The sequence below is a fragment of the Pleurodeles waltl genome, chromosome 2_2, assembly GCF_031143425.1.
Source record: "Pleurodeles waltl isolate 20211129_DDA chromosome 2_2, aPleWal1.hap1.20221129, whole genome shotgun sequence".
NCBI lineage: Eukaryota > Metazoa > Chordata > Amphibia > Caudata > Salamandridae > Pleurodeles > Pleurodeles waltl.
The window spans coordinates 302,322,835-302,340,979 of record NC_090439.1 but is presented as its reverse complement, the minus strand read 5'-3'; the positions used below and the strand labels follow the sequence as shown (position 1 = coordinate 302,340,979).

The window sequence follows — 18,145 nt, the reverse complement described above, 5'->3', positions numbered from 1 at the left end:
GACGCTGTGTTGGCAATCTGCACCAGACTGCCCCTATGCCACTGAGGGTGTACGTTTGGTGCTGCCTTTGGCCCCCCAACTCCCGGTGCGCGCCTCAACCCCTGGAGACCAACCTCTGACACCACTTGTACTTACCTGTGAGCGACGTGACTTCATCCCCCCATAGTCTTCGTTGATTAACACTGGGCACCAACTCAGACTTTGTCCTCTGCACCCAGCAGCCCCGTGCTGCTCTCGGTGCACTCTTGTTACCAACCTGAACCTTGCCCCGTGCTAGTCTAAAACCTCGAAGACTGGGATTGTAAGTTGTGTACTTACCTGTGAAACTGCATCCTTGTTTATTCTCCCATAGGTTAACACTGAGGACTCCGAAAATTACACAGTGTCGATTTTTGAAACACCAAAGTAGTTTTAATTTAAAAATGCTTACCTTTTAACAAAATTCTTTGGTTCAAAGTGTGCGCCTCATTTATTTTGCGTCTGTGAGTACAACAAATGCATAACACAACTCCTTGATAAGCCTAACTGCTCGCACACTACCACAAAAAGAGCACTAGACCCATCTATTTCTGCCTCTGCAAACTTTTGGGGGGATCAACTGGACTCTCTGCACTGTGTAGTTCATTTTTGTGCACTATGTAGAGAGCCAGCTTCCAAAACAAACTCTATGACTTCAGGAGCCATATCGCAAGGTTGAGTGTTTTTGGGTCTGGAAGTCTGACCTGGCCTTGATTTTGAGTGCGAAGGTTTGGTCTGTTGTGGAGCTTCATGTGAGAAACTACTGAGAGATCGAGAAGTGTGGTGAACCATGGCTGACGCACCCAAGCGGGAGCTACAAGGATCATGGTGAGGGATGTCTGCCTGATCCTCCAAACCAGAAATGGAATGAGAGGGACAGGTGGAAAAGCGTAAACAAACATCCCATACAGGTGAAGCATGGGCATTTAGCATTTTCTGCTGTGGCAAAAACATCTATCTGGGGAGTTCCTCACTTCGCAAAGTACATTTGAAGGACTTATGAGTGGAGTGCCCATTTGTGAACTTGTTGCTCCATCCTGCTGAGCAGGTCTGCAAAGTCGTTGTCCATCCCTGGAAGATACTTTGCCACCAGATGAATGTGGTAGTGGAGAGCCCATTTCAATACTGTCAGAGAGCTGTGGCAATTGCAACGATTGTGTCGACCCAGTTTCTGTAAATGATACATGGCTGTCATGTTGTCTGTGCAGACTAAGGCAACCTTGTGAGACAGATAATGAAGAAATGCTTTCAGGGCCAGAAAGACTGCCTGAAGCTCGAGGAAATTGATATGTAAGGTTTGGTGACAGAGATCCCAGAGGCCCTGTACTGTTTTAAGGTCTTGAAGGTGAGCACCCCAACCCATGAGTGATGAGTCTGTGGTCAGACTGACCCAAGGCACAGGGTCCAGAAAAGGCCGCCCTTTCAACAGGTTGGTGGTGTTCCACCATTGTAGAGAGCGGTTAGTATGGCGGTCTAACCACACTAGATCATCCAGGTGACGCTGTGACTGAGACCACTGACGAGACAGACACTGCTGTAGGGGTTGCATATGGAGTCTAGCATGGGGAACAATGGAAATGCCGGACGCCATCATCCCTAACAGGCACATGATAGTCCTGACTGTGTACGTGTGATTCTACTGAAACTGGGGGAAAAGAGTCTGAAAACTCTGAACGCGGGCCAGGTTGGTGTATGCTAGCTCTAACTCTGCACTGAGAATAGCTCCTAGATAGGGCTGAATGTGAAGAGGTTGTAGATGGAAATTGACAAAGCTGACTGTGAATCCCAGTGTGTGAAGCAGGTCCACTGTCATCTCAGTGTGATACTGGCACTGCTGTAGTGTGCTGGCTTTGATGAGCCAGTCATCTAGCTAAAGAAACACATGTATGTTATGTCTTCTGAGGTGTGTGGCAACTTCTGCTAAACACTTTATGAAGACCCTGGCAGATGGCATGACTCCGAAAGGCAGGACTTAGAACTGGTAATGTTTGCCTGCAACCACAAATCTTAGGAATTTTCAGTGTGCAGGGTGGATGGGATATAGAGGTAGGTGTTCTTTTGATCTAGGGCAATCATAAAGTTACTGTGTTGTAGAAGCGGAATAACGTCATAAAGAGTTACCATCTGAAACTGCTCTGAGAGAATGTAGTGGTTTAATGGCCGGAGATTCAGGATAGGCCCGCGAAAGCCATCCTTTTTGGGGATGAGGAAGTATAGGGAGTATACTTCTGCTCCCTGGTGTTGTAATGGAATAAGTTCTATGGCCCCTTTGAGAAGAAGAGATTGTATCTTTTGTTTGAGAAGAGTGAGGTGCTTGTGGGATAGCCTGTGAGAGCGAAGGGGGGGTGTTTGGAGGTGTAGTAATGAGGTCCAGACAGTAACCATGTTGGATAATAGAAAGGACCTATTGGTTGACCCATTCTTTATTAAAAGGCAGTCACTGTTTGGATGTGGAGGTAGAGCTGCAGGTGGTGGTGCTCTTACTTTTGCCCCACTTGTTATTGCCTCTGTAGGCTTCACTGAAGAAACCTTGAGAGTATGAGGTTGAAGGCTGTCTAGACTGGGGTAGAGACCTCTGAGGTTGTTGATTTGTAGCCACCTCTAAATGTGGGGCGACGAAAAGTCCCTCTATGTGAGGAGGACTGAAGAGAACCCATGGCTGTTGCAGTGTCTGCATCTTTTTCAGGAGTCCACTTGAGGGCTGAAAATATGCTCCTTGTCGAACGGCACACTAAGCACTGCTTGCTGGACTTTTTGTCTACTCTAGGAGTGATAAACCTAGAGACGACCGGTTCTTTAAAATTGTTGTCTGCATGACAAAGCATGCCACTGAGCATAAGGAGGAACTGGCTATCCCTATGTGTGGAGGTTAAGGTGTGGAAAATGAAGCCCTGCTCAATAGGATCCCTGTGCAGCTCAACATTACAGAAGGCGGCTGCCTGAGCAACTACCTAATGGTATGATGTAGTATCCTCTGGTGGGGAGGGTCTTGCGGGGGGTACACATCTGCGTCTGTACTTATCATGGGATCGGGGGTCATACGAATCCCATGGATCTGGGTCCTGCTGTGTCCCACTTAAATCTTACCCCTTAAATAAAGAGGAACCCTGAGGTGTCAGATCTCCTTCAGTAGGAGAAGCAGGGAGTGGAGGCAGTGGAGAAGGTGGATCAGGAGGAGGAAAAGGCTTGGGAGAAGTGGTGGGAGCCTTATCCTTAGTGGCATCGTTTAAAGGTGGAAAAGTGTCCAAAGCCTCTTGGTAGGGCAGTTCACTTTGAATGTGACAACAGGAGGAGGAATAATGCGCCCTGTACCCTCCTGGATATGGAGGTGGCGCTGTTGAGCATCCATAGTCTCCAAAATAGGCTCAAAGGGTGATGGCGTAGCTAAAGGCTGACTGGAGTCTTTGTGCTCCAAAGGTGTTGGCTCCCTTGTTTTTGGCAACAATGGTTTTGGTGAGTGTCCTTTAGTCAGCACCAAAGCAGCGGTGGAGGCTGGTAGGTTTAGAGCTAAAGTACTCGGTGCCTAAGTCCAGAGCGAGATGGCTCCGACTGAGGAGCTGGAAGTCAATGCTGAAGATGGTGTTGTGGTCTTGGCTATTTTTGGGGCTGAGCCGGACGGCAAGGCAGCTGGAGCAGTTTTTCAGAACTGGCCACAGATTACACCTACTGGCTTTCAATATCTGACTGGACATGAGTGTTCTGGCTGGAGAAGGCCTCCTCTTGTTTCAGCTACTCCTAGACGTGCTCCTCCCTAAACAAGTCTGACAAGTCCAGAGTCTTCTGCGCCATCTGCAACAGATGAGCTCTTCAGATCCTAAGGGCTCTTCTTTGACCAGAAGGACTTGCAGGCGTTGCAGGTACCTTCCTGGTGATCAGGGGAGAGGCACAAATTACACACCAGATGTTGGTCAGTGTGGGGGAATTTCAAGTGGTACTGAGGAATGAAACAAAACGGGGTCTGTTCCATTAGCTCAGCATATTCTTCGTTGCCACATGGTGAAGTAAGCTAGAAACGGGCGAGGTTGCCCTGGAAGGTGCAAGGTCAATGTCCAGACCGATGAGTGGACACGAATGCAAAAGATGAACATATGAGAAAGCAATATGTTGATGAATGGAAGACAGAAGGAATGTTTCAAACCAGAGCGAGTCAAAAAACAAAGCGAAGACATACGTCCGAACCCGACAGCTGAGAGAAAACAATCTAGCAAAGGAGTCAATGCCCATGTGCAGTATCACCAAGAAGGAGTCAATTGATCCCACGACCCGAAAATGCTTCTTCGGAAAAAAAAAAACTTGAAATATTCCAGAACCAACACTAGATGGCAGAAGTATGCAGAGCATGTGTGTGTCTACAGCCACACATGCCATCGTACATTAGGTTTTTTGAGGGAAGATGGTGACTTTAGTTCAGCAAACCAGTCGTGGATGCAGTTTTTAGGGAAAAAACAGGTACTTTTCTCTGAAGCACTTCCTTATTTTTCTAAAAATTACCAGGGGAATCCACAAACCCTGGGCACCTTTAGAATCCCCAGGATGTTGGGGGGGGAAAAGGACTCACGTTTGGCCTGGATAGCTTATATGGACAAAAAGTTATGGAGGCCTAAGCACAGATTATCCCAAATAGCCAAAATAGAGCTCAGCACTAGAAGGGTGGAGGGGGGGGTCTAGCAGCGAAAGGGTTAAATGAGATGCAGTATTAAGTGACAGAGGGTGGGTAGTCTAAGGAAATATGCAGGACATAGAACGAGAATGGTATGATAAACTATATGTAGACTATTAAAACTATGCCACAAATGACTAAACAACACAGTCCTCCACACATTTTCTCAAATAGGTTTCAAACTTTGCATTAACAGAAAAGAGCAGAATGAACCCCCCATATTTTGTACATTTCCATCACCCTACCACAATTCTTTAAGTCTCATAGTTGGTGAAACAGCAATCCGAATCTCGAGTGTGTCTCTCGTGTCTCTCATCAATACACAACACTAGTTCTGTAGCCTATTGGAGCTCTCTAGTAAAGCTACAGTAAAATACTGGGGAAGCAAATTACAGACTGATATGATGAGTAGCCATACTCCCAAAAGCAGTTGACTACTATTCTGAGATGAATGATTGACATATTTGTGAATTGACACAACATTTTCTATGATTAAGTAGGTACTAACATGTATCCTACTTTTAGACCCCAGGTTTTTAGACCTCTGTTGTGAGTAATTCTCCCTCATGAGTATCATTCAATAACAGCTTCTAATCAAAATGATTTTTCAGCTGTAACAGCCAGTCCCCACCTTTTAAAATATCGACCCAACTATGCACCTGGGTTAAGCGGTGCTTCTCTGGTTACACATGGACTTGTGTCCACACATGTGTCCATATGTGTACGGGCTGTGTGATTTAGGCTGTTGTCTTACTCAGTCTCGCATCTGTGAACAGGTAACACTGTAGCAAATGAGACGCCAAACAAATTGGTTGAGAACTAATTAAGCTTTATAACTCAATTGGGAATCCAAAAACAAAAATCTCATTTATTTTTGGCTGAAGCATAACAGATGACACTCACTGTTCTTTCACTTTGAACAGAATACTTACATCATAACTTTTGCTTGGCATGGACAAATGTCGTCTTTTTTTTACCAAAATGTGGTGAATGTATATACAGAGTTAACATATTCTCTATATATTTACCCCGAACAATAGATCCATGCCGTGAGATTAGCCTTCTCCTGAAAGATTAGTGATATAGGGACATATTTTCATAATGTAACTAGCTGCATTTCTCTGATAAGCACTAGCAGATTCCTCCTAAATGGCACAGAGGAAGAGCAGGCAGGTCTGTGGTACCAGTCACCAGTAGAGTTTTCTTTGAAATTGTGAGGGAAAAAGCTAGATCTCACTAGGAGAAATCTGGCCTAGAGGAGAAGTATTTTCCTAATGTTATTTCAAAATGTAGTTTTGAACCTTCTCGGAATGCTGTGCAGAGGTCTGCCAACCTGCAGGTTTCTCCCTGGAAATGTAAATCCGGAGTGGCGGGTGTTGTAGCATCTCTGGACTGGGTAGGGACTCCCGCCTTCTTGAAATCTTCACCTCCATTTTTTAACCCCTGCATAAGGAAGAACCTTTGAGAAGCACAGACAGTCCGAAGAAGGATGGATCCACAGCATGGAAGGTCGGACCCAACCCAGGCAGGAAAGGAGGGAGTTTGATTTCTTATACTTTTTTTGGCGTCTTTCTCCACAGCTAGCGGCACTAGCTGCCCATCTCACTTTTGTGAAAACTGCAGGAAAAGCTAGCTAGGAATCCTGAAGAATGCCACCAGCGGGTATTACAGGCTCCCGCAGGACACACAGACGCCCGGCAGAGGACATGCAGGAAGAGTGATCTACCTTGATGACCATGAGCTGTTGCTGTAGGAAGACCCATGGTCAAAAGAAGAGCATGGGGTGGACAAGACAGAAATCACCACACCTCTGACATCCACTGCTGCTAGATATCCATCGATACTAGCTGGGGGAAACAGCACTGTAAAGAGCTGTACAAAACATAAAACGAGGCATCTACAAAAACAGGGCTGAAAACCTGAGTTGAAGGAGACTACAAAGGAATGCTTCTTGAGCCGACTACGCCACCAGGAGCAACATGAAAAAAGCCCCATCAAGAATGGGCCAGAGATACCTTTACTTTATCAACCCAGTTGTGCATGCTGCTGTCAGTACCAGCATCAATGTCCTAGGGATCGGGCCACCACTGGAATGTCCTTGCTCATTATGGTTCCCCATGGGAGTCAGCACGAATATTGGTGCAGTTGCACTTATTTAGAACCGCTTTCTTTCAGGTAGGGGCCACCAGAAATCATTCAGCCCCAGAAGCCCCTAAGACAGACTAAGTGGCGCAAATAGGGCGTGTCACAAGCAACACCATGAGTGTAATCTTTCTCCCCCACCCGATCAGTAGCAAGAGAGAAACAGGAGAAAAGAGACTGTTTCCCTGCCAGCACCATGAAGAGAGCATTAGGCTGACACAGAGGCTGACTATGCTGCACAGGTTTTTAGGCTCTTAAATAGTCATAAGAGAACAGTGCTCATACTCGGTGCCCTAAAAGGCCAGCAACATTCACTTTATATTGTAAGTGCCATCAGGCATATCACACAAGAGGTAAAAAAGAAAGGACGGTCACAGCTGCTGTCTGAAAGGCTTCCAGTCGAAAGTGAAACAGCCTTGGCCCGAAATTCTGTTCTATAGTGCACTGGACCCTAATTTTAATATTTTTTCATAGCACCCGGGGAACAGCAGGGCCACCACAAAGTGTTTTCTTGTTTATAGGAAAGTGGTAGGAGCAGAGCAGGGCCAAGAAATGCCCCCACCTTATTTACAAAAAAGATGGCATCCAAAGTCACCCTGGGTCTCGAATGCGTGATCCTGGGAGAGGTTTTGCCATATTTAAAGCAGACAAACAGCTGATCGTTTGGTTTTACTTGAGTGTTCGGACCCATTAAGTTTCTAAGCCCTCGTGGCTACTACGTAACCAGTTACTAAAAGAATTAAGGCTTTCACTGTAATGTACGCTGTATTATATTGTTTACTAGTGAAGTTATGCCAGAACCCATAAAAATGGCTTATTTTAAAGAGAAAGGCAAATATGTGGTTTGTGGTAACATCCTGAAATGTTTGATACCAGTGAAAATTTAAACTCTACTGTTGAATGAATGGTGATGCCTCATGACAGAGCCTAGAGGCCTGGCTTTTTATAATGGCATACCACATATTTGTTATGGATATACATATATGGAGTTTTTGTGGCTGTAGGGGTTAGGGTTTGCTGGTGCACATATCTTTAAATGCACCTCAGACCTACGGGCCTAGTCCACATTTAGGTGGTGATCTTAGGTTGGTGCCCTTTCCTTAGTGTGCACCTCCTGTACTACTGGATATTGTGTGAAAAAATGCATACCTCAAATAAATCCGAATTTTGTAGCCACTTTGGTAGTTCTGTCGTTTGACTCATCGCCTGGAAAAGTACTGCTCTCAGAGCACAGTAGTTATCACCTCTCACTCTCCGAATAGAAGTGAAGTCTTGCGACACAGCTTCATAACCCTGTAGACAACATAGAACATGCAAAATCATTGCATCAAAATCTTCCTGAATTTACACAAACAATTCAGCAACTTCAAGAAGATACCCTATTTATAAAGGCCAATAATTGCTAATGGTATTCAGAAATCAACGACATGATGAAACAAAGAATTCTAAAACTTCGAGCTTCATCTAGTATAATTACTAAACTCTGCTTTTAAGCTTTCCCTCGGTTACCATGTTCACACAACAATTACATGTTCCTGAACTAAATTAACACATTTTGGGAAAATCAACAGGTCAGACTTGATTTTCAGTTAGAAGCCAGATCTATCGGCTTTTACCTAAGCTGTCATATGCGCAGAATATGTATTTCAGCAGCCGCCCACCAGCAGGGACAGTGCAACTGCTGGGCTTGCAAAATGTCATTGCTTGGGATACTAAAAGGTATCTCCTCTAATAAAACGCATTTGTGGAGCGGACCTTTGGTACCCCAGCAATATGTTTTGCCATGAAGTGAACCAAAACGTCTTGCAGTATAAAGGAATTGTTTTTTTTTAATACAATGAACCTCAGAGTTTAAGAACTGAATGTGAAAAGAACACTTGATGGATGGAATGTAGACCAAATCAAACATTCACCCCCGGTCACAGATCTGGGTTTAATCCATCAGTTTCTTTGCTCACCATGCCATTCCAGTTTGGACCCAGCCATATGCAAATCAGTCTTGACCCTGTTCCCCAAAGGAACAGTCCAGCCCGAACTGCCAGGTCAGGTCCTCCCTGGACCAGAAACAAGCGCCCTGGGACCGGTTTCGGGTATAACTCAATGTGACAATCCTGATCATGGGGTGTACTTTTTAGAAGTCAAATAACCCCTCATGAATTCCAATGAAAGCACTTCTAAGGAGATGAAGGGAAACACCCTCTGAGAAATTGGCTTGTTGGGTGAGGGTGTGGGGGAATAAATCCTACTGAAGCAACAGCTACAATCCTTGTCAGAGTGAACCGCAAATAGTCACTAAATTAACCTTTGCTTAACCATCTAGTATCCTGGCACAAAGGCAGTCAGGCTTAACTTAGAGACAATGTGTAAATTATTTATGCAGCACTTAAACAATAATAAAATGGAAACACAACACAAGAAAAATCTCACACTAATTTAAAATAAGAGCAAAATTTAATACAATATTTGAGACCAAATAAAAAAAAATCCAATTAGGTTAACTGGAGATATGCAATTTTAAAGGTTTTGGGGGAAATAGCATTTAGAAGCAAGAAGCGCCTACTGTTGTTATTAAGTCGGGTTGGACAGGGTCCAAGTCACAAACTCAGGCTGACCGCAATGGAGTACTGGCCAGCTAAAGAGACCCAGTTGGTCCTGCTTAACAAAGTACCCCAAACCCTGGTTGCTGAGCGATGCAAAGTCCCACATGGAGGATATGTCGCACAGCAGAGGCATTGCAAGGTCTCAGGGGTGATGTGTCCTACAGCAGAGGATTCTGGAAATTGCAAGGTTGTGATGGGGTCCTGCACTGTGATCAAGGATACAGTTGATGAGTGACTTGCGATGCAAAGCTCTGCGTTGAGTATGCGTCACGCATCGGCTGTTCCGATGAGCTGTGATGTGAAGTCCTGCATCGGGTAAGCATCATGCAGTGGTTTCGATGTAGAGTCTGTGCAAGGCGATGCATTGCGCTGATTCGGATGGGACAAAGGCTGGGCTGGCAGAGCACCTTCAGGCCCACTTCCAAATGTCCAATACTAGGGAGGAACTACTTGGGAGGGCAGGACTCACAGCTGACAGAATCCAGGTGCTAGGTTAAAGGTTTCTGGAGCCCGTTCTGTTCCTGAGACTATGATCAGGAGGCCAGCCAACTAACCCTTGGAGTCACTCCGGTGGTCTTGGGTTCAAGATGAAGGTCCAGTCCTTCTCACCCAGGCAGGAGGACAGTAGGGCAGAGAAGCAGATTGGCAGTCTGTGGGCCCAGGCTACATGAGCTAGAATTCTGTGGGTGCCTGGAGGTAGGAGATCTTAATTGGAGCCTTAAGCCCTGCCCAACCGTGGAGGGGGAGGCAAGGATAAGCCCTGTTTCTTGCTCCACCTTTTTCTAGACCTGGACCACAATGGTAAGCGGAAACTACTGTACTTATAAGCCCTTCACTCGCCACAACAGGACATTTGTAAAAGTTATTCAATACAGTCATTTTTAAATTTGGCGGTGTAAGTCTTGTCTAACAAGAACAAATCTGTTGAAGAGGAGCTCTGAATATGGCAGGGTAGCAAAAGAAATGGCCTTTGAAACAGTCCTGCATGCATGGATAATCATTTTGTACCTATAAATACTGCAGCAGCTCGTCAGCTCTAATAGGTTGTCCTAGAAGTTGATTAGGTATAGCTGATGTCTGCCCCTCCACTGACCTGGCAGTGTCTGAATTGACTGCATCCCTTTGCAAGTGAAACAAGCATTTGCAATGCAACGGGTCTCGCGTTTGCTCATTTTAGAGCTGATAGTGTTGAAACTCCTAACCCGACTTTTCACCTATCGGGCAAAAGTGCATTTATATACGTAACCGGAAAAAGTGTGATTAACTATGTAAAGCGCTCAACTTCTGCCAAGCGAGATTGCGCTCGTAAATTAAAGAAAAAGAAGTCCACGAGCCCGATGGAAAACAGCGAGCCTCGCATGTTTTCTGTACTTGGTCTCTGTGCTCGAGGAGGGCTAGCCACCGGAAAAGGCATGCCGTATGCGTGCCTTCGACTAATGAAAGCAAGCAGATTATTAGGCAAGCCCACGAACCAATAAAGAACACTGACGTGATGTTGACAGGGCTCCGAGCCCTTTTCTAAATACTAGAGTCTCGCTGCGATACGCATGCGCGAGCGCATGCAACGCAGGCTCGACCCTAAAAAGAAAGATCCTCATGAGTTGATTTCTAGTGTCTCATCAAGAAGGCTCCGATTGTACTGCTAATAAAGGGTCTGTTTAGCCAATTGATAAGCATGTTAAAAAAGGTCTAGCCCAGAACTGACCCCTTAAATTGCCAGAAACGGCTGCGTTATCCTTAATGTTATCTATTTGTTCAATACGATGTAGCTTGTACATAGCTCTTCTTTGGAATCAATGAGGTAGGAATCAATTGAAAAGAATGCAATAGAATTGCAAGAATGAGAAATGTTCTTTCCCCAGCATCAACAATTGATAAACATTTAATGGTGTCTATCGCTGACCAGCCCCTCAAACACAAGCCCAACCTCAATCACAAGTGTTGGTGGGTTCAGAGGACGGTGAGCCTGGGGCTCCCAGTCTCGTGCATATCTTGAACCTATATCTCTCACCATACAGTCTACTGCTGTTACAGGCTGGCCCTATGTTCCCTTTTCATCAGTTCTTCTGTTAGCAGACTCACAATTGATCCCAACAATTTCACCTGCAACGTGTGCTTCTAAGACTACATTGTGGCCCTGTGCTGTAATGCAGAACCCTCAGGTGGCTCTCACAAGACTGAATCTCCCCACAGAAGCTACTACATACACTCCAATATTGTCCAATGTATGCAAAACGGGGGGTCATTGTAAGTACTCAGAACATAATAAAGTGGTTTATTGGTGCAATGGTCAGGTGGGAGGGGGACAGTTTCTGTTCACACTTTTGAAAATGGCAAGCCGTGTTGATGGGGTATTGCAAACAGGAAAAAAATCTTAAGGGAGGAAGCCCGGCAGCAGCTTTTTCAGGCAGGAACACATGGTTATTTACATTTTGGGGGAAATAGTAAATCATCCATTCTTCACTCAGTCTGAAGAGACTATTAAATGCACTCATGTTACCTCAGATAGATGGCTTACACACTTTGAAGGTGTCTATAGTGACAACAATGTTACACCTACTGCCACCTCCTTGTTGACTCTCAAATAAGTATCTCTCAGTGTCCATCGAAGATTTATTTTCCCCTGGAGGTAACTAAGGAAGCTTTATCCTGGTTGGCTAACAACAAATCCATGGGACCAGATGTTGTGGCTGCTGATTTATGTAAAGTGGACCCCAATTTGTGGGAGATAGTATTTCTCCCTCCTGGACACGATCCATCATTATTCCAGTTGTTGGGCCTGGCCTTCTCTGCAGGGTCATCCCCAAACCTTTTGTCTTTATCCTCCACGTTTTTGCTGAATTCATCTTAGTTGGCTTTAGGACTTTGTGCACTTTACCACTACTAATAAGTGATAAAGTGGTTGCATTTACTCCTCTAAACATGGTGTGATTGACATACACCTAATTGGTATATTAAGTTTACCAATTTACCATTTATAAGTCCCTTGTAGAGGGGTATACCATATACCCAGGGCTTGTAAATGAAATGCTACCTGTGGGCATGCTGGACTTATTGTGTCACCCATCTAAGTAGCTCTTTAAAAAATGTCCCAGGTCTTCCACTGCAGCCTGAATGCAGATCTAAACTGACATGTCGAGTTGGCATTTAAATCCCATTCCCAAGCCTTAAACTACCCTTTTATTGCATATAAGTAATGATAAACCCTCCTTAATGGTACTGACAGATTTTATATCACAATTTTTAAAATGACACTTTTAGAAAATTGTCATTTTCCTGCTTTTTCTCTCTGTGCCTGTCTTGGGTCACATGAATAGATGTAGCTGACGGCCTTCGCAAATTCCTCCCAGACAGTCAGACAAAGCGGTTAGGTGTGCTTCTCAATGGGCCATATGCTGGCGGGATGGGGGGCAGAGTTGAGCACATACCCACTTACACTTGAATAGTCTGTGCTCTGCCTTTACATAAAGTGCCTAACGTCCCTGTACTGTCACTGAGGCCAGCTTGGAGCCAAGGTAAGGGAATCAGGACATTTCATGCACTTCAAAGAACCATTCCAGGAGTTTCTCCCACCTTTCTAGAAGAGCACTGGGGTATACAAGTAGAACCTTCAGACTCACTCTCCAGTTCACTACTAGACCAGAGGAAGCACTCTCAGAGGACTGCCTGCTGCTGTGACCAGCTCCAGATTCTGCCAGACTGCTGCTATGCCTAGAAGGGCTGCTTGCTGCCTTGAACCCTCAGAGGCCTGCTGTTGAGCCCTCCGACTTAATCTGCACCCAGGACAACTAGAAGTCATTCCAAGGGCTAGTTTTCTGGCCTCCTGTTCAGAGCTACAGGAACTTAAACTGCTCCGGCCATCTTGAGCCCGCACCTGGACCCAGCCTGAGTGAGGCCCGAACCTCCAAGAGGTGTCCCACCCGTCCTGAACCCTTGGTTGTGGTGTTAAAGGTGCCCAGGTGTCCAATTTCTAAAACTAACGATAGACACAATTTAACCAAAATGTGCTCTAAGAACCAGGATGAGGCCAGGTCCAAAGTGCTCGCCTATCCGCCTGCACTGCATTGCCAGTCGGATTGACTTTGCGTATTCGCCTGCTACTTTCTCCACAGCACCAAATCCATTTCAGAGGTCCTTCGCCAAAGGGGTATCTGACCTCCTGCAACTGTCTTAGTCTACAGCACTCTGCTCTGTGCCACTGGAATTTTTCAACTTTCATTCCGGTAACGAAGTTCAACCGTAGAAATCTTCACCGCTGCTTCGACCCGAGTCCATCTGATGACAAACTTCCCTCTTCTGAAACCTTCTGAACCTTGCCCGCTGAAATTTACCATCTTAGATAATTTTCGAAATCCGAAGGTAAGCGCTGACTGGGACAAATCCACTTCTTGTATCCAAACTGCTCTCTATCATAGTCGGCCTTAACATTCAACTTGACCCAGTCCACGTGACTAGATGTCTGTGGCTGGCGCTTTGATCTTTTAAGCGCTAGTTTTCACTAAAAACTTTCAAAATGTATACCTCCAGTTCTACTGATTGGATTTTTATTATTTTGGTGTCACACTCCAGGCAACTAACAACCCAATTTCTCACATCAGTGTTTAAAAAAGGAAGCTAAGAATCACCCCTGCTGTTATAGACACATCTGGTTAATTGACTATCGTCAAAGTAGTGGGCTGACTAGTCTATTAAGGCTTTTAGTTTGGGAGGATTATAACAACTTAACTTATCTACAATATGGTTTAGGGCTGGTCGCAGTAAGGTGGACCAATGTTTGAACGTGGATCCTCTATTTAAAAAACATATAGTGGTCAAACAAAGTAGCCTTCCCTATGCTTTAATGACCTTGTTCTCCATCTTGAACAGGGTCAACAGAGACAAATTATGGTTCTTAATATCCTCTATGGTTGTGGATTCTGATATTATTTTCCAAGGCATCAGCACAAAAGTATGACAGCCTCTGAAGGGGAAAGACTTATCCCAGTGTTGCTCAATGCCGATGACAGTGTATTATTAGCCCGCACTTCGCTTGGACCTTTCTACCAATATTAAAAAATCCCAAACATTTTTTGGCCCTAAATCAACTAAATCAAGGTGTTAATATGTACAATGTCATGAAATTAGTAGGGTTTCAACATTTCCCTAATTGGGGGTCCATTCTAACGACAAAGGCACCTGGTCTCCATTACAGGTCTCTAAGAAATATCTTTTCAAGAAATCCGTCCCTGCAATTTCTTATTTTGCCTCAGGATTGGGCAATAAGCCATTGAAATCTATGCAAAAAAAATGATCAGCCTAAAAGTATTTCAGCTGTTTCTTATGGCAGTGATAGCTGTGGCATTGTGAACTCTTCTTTACCGTATATAGAAAACAATGTTGCTAGGTGCTTACTGATCTTGCCTCAAAGTATCCCAGTTTATGTGGCCTAGGAGGAACTAGATGTGGGTTATATAACCGACAACCTTGAATTGCGCCCCTTGTTCTGATGGCTTGTGGTTTGGACCAATTATGAACTGAAGTTTAATCAAGATAATCTGAAGGACTACCTTAATCTTGATGGGGCTTATAAAATACGATGGATGAACTGCATAAAATTTACCTTTAAAGTCTAGAATAGCCAGGAACTTCATGATAAGCCTGATATTATTGTAAAAACTGATGGAAAGTGGATCAAAAATAATTTTTTATCTGTTGCAGAGATAAGCAATTGTTTGCAGAGCTCATTAAATCATCAGTTAGGACTAATGTTATTCTGGAAATCACCCTCTTCATTGAGCCTTTTTTATTTATGTTTCAGAATCTAAATAATCGCTTTTATTAACCAGGTTTCAGACTAAACCTTATTCATTTTCTTCTGGCTGCTTCTGGTGGATGAAGTTTAGTAAAAACTTCGGACCCAAGGGGGTGTGACTCGTCTTCCACTCAAGACACTGCACTTTACTTTGCTCTATAGATTTCACACTGCTTTACAATTTGAGTTCATCATATCAGTAATAAAAGATTTGAACTTTAAGCAACCAAGACCAGCTCTCTTTTATTTGCAAATGTTACCCTCCGTCCAGCTCTGTTATGTTTTTGCTTCTTTAAGTAGGGTCATCAAAATTATGTCACTGTTGGATCCCTAGATATTTTAAAGCGTTTAAAAATTGTAAGAAGTTATGGTTTACCTAAATGGAGACTCTGTGATGAATTGCTAACGTGTTAAACTGTTTGCTATATGGGCTCTTATGGCTTGTTTAAAGTGAAATAAAGATCTTGAAGATGATGACGAATGATTTATTGCAACTGACTTTATTTTTGCCTACTGTATTGCACTTTAACATTTTAATAAACCTTCAATGTTTCCCTAAATTATTAATCTCAAACTCCCTTTCAGAGTCAGTCTTTGCTTATTACTGTAATTTGAAATGCTGTTTTGAATCTTGTTTTTAGGGGCACATTGCCTTATCAATTCTTGAATACAACATCAACCTCGTCCCCACAATTGGCACTTAATCTCTACCATGCAGAGTATCTAAGAAATCGCACCCTCACAAGACAGTGGAGTGAAAAGAGCTGCACCCAAAACCTATTCATCGGGTACTTAATATACATCCTATCCAGACCTAGAGAGGTCACAGCAAGCTGGATGTTTTAACAAGATAACGTATGCTTAGTAGGACAATAATAAAAAACGAATCAAACCTTTTTCATTAGTTGTGCTACTTCGGTTTGTCCTCGCCATTCCTTATAGCAGTATTCCATAATATTCATTTCAGGAGCCAAACCCAACTTATTTGATCCTAGCAAAAACATAAAAGCAAAGCCATGTTTAGATACAACAGCTGAATGCATAACTGCTGATCGTAAATAGCTCTTCCAAAAAAGAATGCAAGGTCGGTCCATGGAACAAATGTTATATTTAAATTATTTTCTTTCGTCTGGACAAACGTTAATATAGCTGATAAAAAGGTCTTAAAGGCACAAAACATTTAATGGTATTTAGCTAATACAAAATTCTTTTAAAATGCTCCCCGCCCCCAATGCTCTTATACAACAAAGGATTCGCACCATTACAGGAGAAAACAATGCTGCAAATATAACATATGAGTACTTTGATAATAATAGTGACTGGCATGTGGTAATATTTTCTCAGCATTTTAAAACTGATATCATAACATCACTAAATATAATATAGAATAAGGAAAAGTAATTGTTCTATGGAGACCTGTACATTTTTTTGACAGATGTGTTCTGTCGTCAGAATGTTGTTGTGATAAGAGTATGTCACTAATTATCATCATCATCCTTGTTTATTTCAGAAATAAGTACAAATTTACAATAAACATGTAAAAAAACACTACTTTCAATACCGATGAAAGCTGGTAGCAACCGTTACAATCGTTACACCATAAACTTCTATTTCTTTCAATCAAAATGGGTTTCCTTTCTCCAAATGGGGAATTACCTATATATACGATGTAAGCTTGATTACAAATAATTAAGCAATCCTTCCCCGTGTCACTAGTTACCTGTAATTAACTACTAGAGGTCACTAGTGATATTACTGACCTCGGGGACAGTGTTCATGCATAAGCACTCTCCTTTGAGCCTCCAGACTACAAACCACAACACTAGCATGTGCTCCCTGTCTTGTCATACTCTCGAAAATGTGGCAGGGTCTACTGAGTTCACACAGTATGTGCCTGCAAACACCAGATTACAGGCCTCACACAACAGCCTGCACCTCCTCACATGTGCCCCAAGTGTGCGTGACAAGACCCTGCAACAGTCTCTGGAGCATTTCAAATCTCATACTGCATTACTCACGAGTGTGACAGGATTCACATCATGCTGGTCACTCTTCATCACAGTCCAATTTGCCATTCGATGATGCAGGAGCATATAGTGACTTGTAGGAATAAAGGCATAAATAACTGTCAGCCTCAGCAGCTAAAGGATGGTAAGGGCTCACCTAATCAATGTCCGGGCCTTTTGTTTGGTGCTATCTTTTTGTATGCCCTGGCTCACATTGCTGTCTGAAATTACCCTCAAGTCAAGGTAGGTTGTTGAGGAAGATCAGGTTGAGATCACTCAGTTGGTATACATTTCTCTTGAAAAATCAATGAACAACCACACTCCCATAACCAAAAACAATAAGATTAGAGCTATAGGGAGTTAAAGAAAAAACAATCAAGGATTACTGACTGACATCACCTCATTATTACCCCAGGGCTTCTGTGACAAAGCCAATGCATAGCCTATGCTACTTTCGACCCACAGCTTTTGCCGCAAATACTATGTGCCTTGCTTCTTCTACCACCCCGATCTAAAAAATCATATAGAATGAAATAGCTACTTGGATACAAATGATATTGCAAATTGCCTCTGAGTTCCTCAAAAATCAAATGATTTGGGGCAGTGGGCCTGGGCCTCTATATGTTCACTGGCCACCTCAGTGATTGCCAATATCATTATAATGCACTACTGGAGAAGGTTTATCAGTGCAAATGGTTTGAGAAGACATCACAATCACTTCAACTCCATCTTATTTAGCCCTCATTACGTCTTGCCTGATAGGTATTGGTATGTGCTACGTATGTATCTGCTCTAACAAGAGCTCAGTATTTCTATGGAGAGGAAATAGGGAGGATGAGTGGTTCCAAACACAAGCCAGTTGTTGGGTTAGACACAAACACTAGCACCCATACCCACACCCAGCCAAGTTTGCGCACACATACACACA

The 18,145-nt window shown here is 43.6% G+C and overlaps 1 protein-coding gene across 3 annotated transcripts in view; it reads right to left on the bottom strand.

Moving 5' to 3' along the window:
• OTULIN (OTU deubiquitinase with linear linkage specificity) overlaps nt 1–18,145 on the bottom strand; it is a 337,117-nt gene that overhangs the window by 88,703 nt on the left and 230,269 nt on the right. For all 3 annotated transcript variants that reach the window (XM_069219764.1, XM_069219765.1, XM_069219766.1), the window contains 2 exons: nt 16,105–16,202; nt 7,970–8,113 (listed from right to left, as the gene is read on the bottom strand). In XM_069219764.1, the coding sequence (XP_069075865.1) occupies nt 7,970–8,113; nt 16,105–16,202 (242 nt within the window). The remainder of the gene's footprint in view (nt 1–7,969; nt 8,114–16,104; nt 16,203–18,145) is intronic.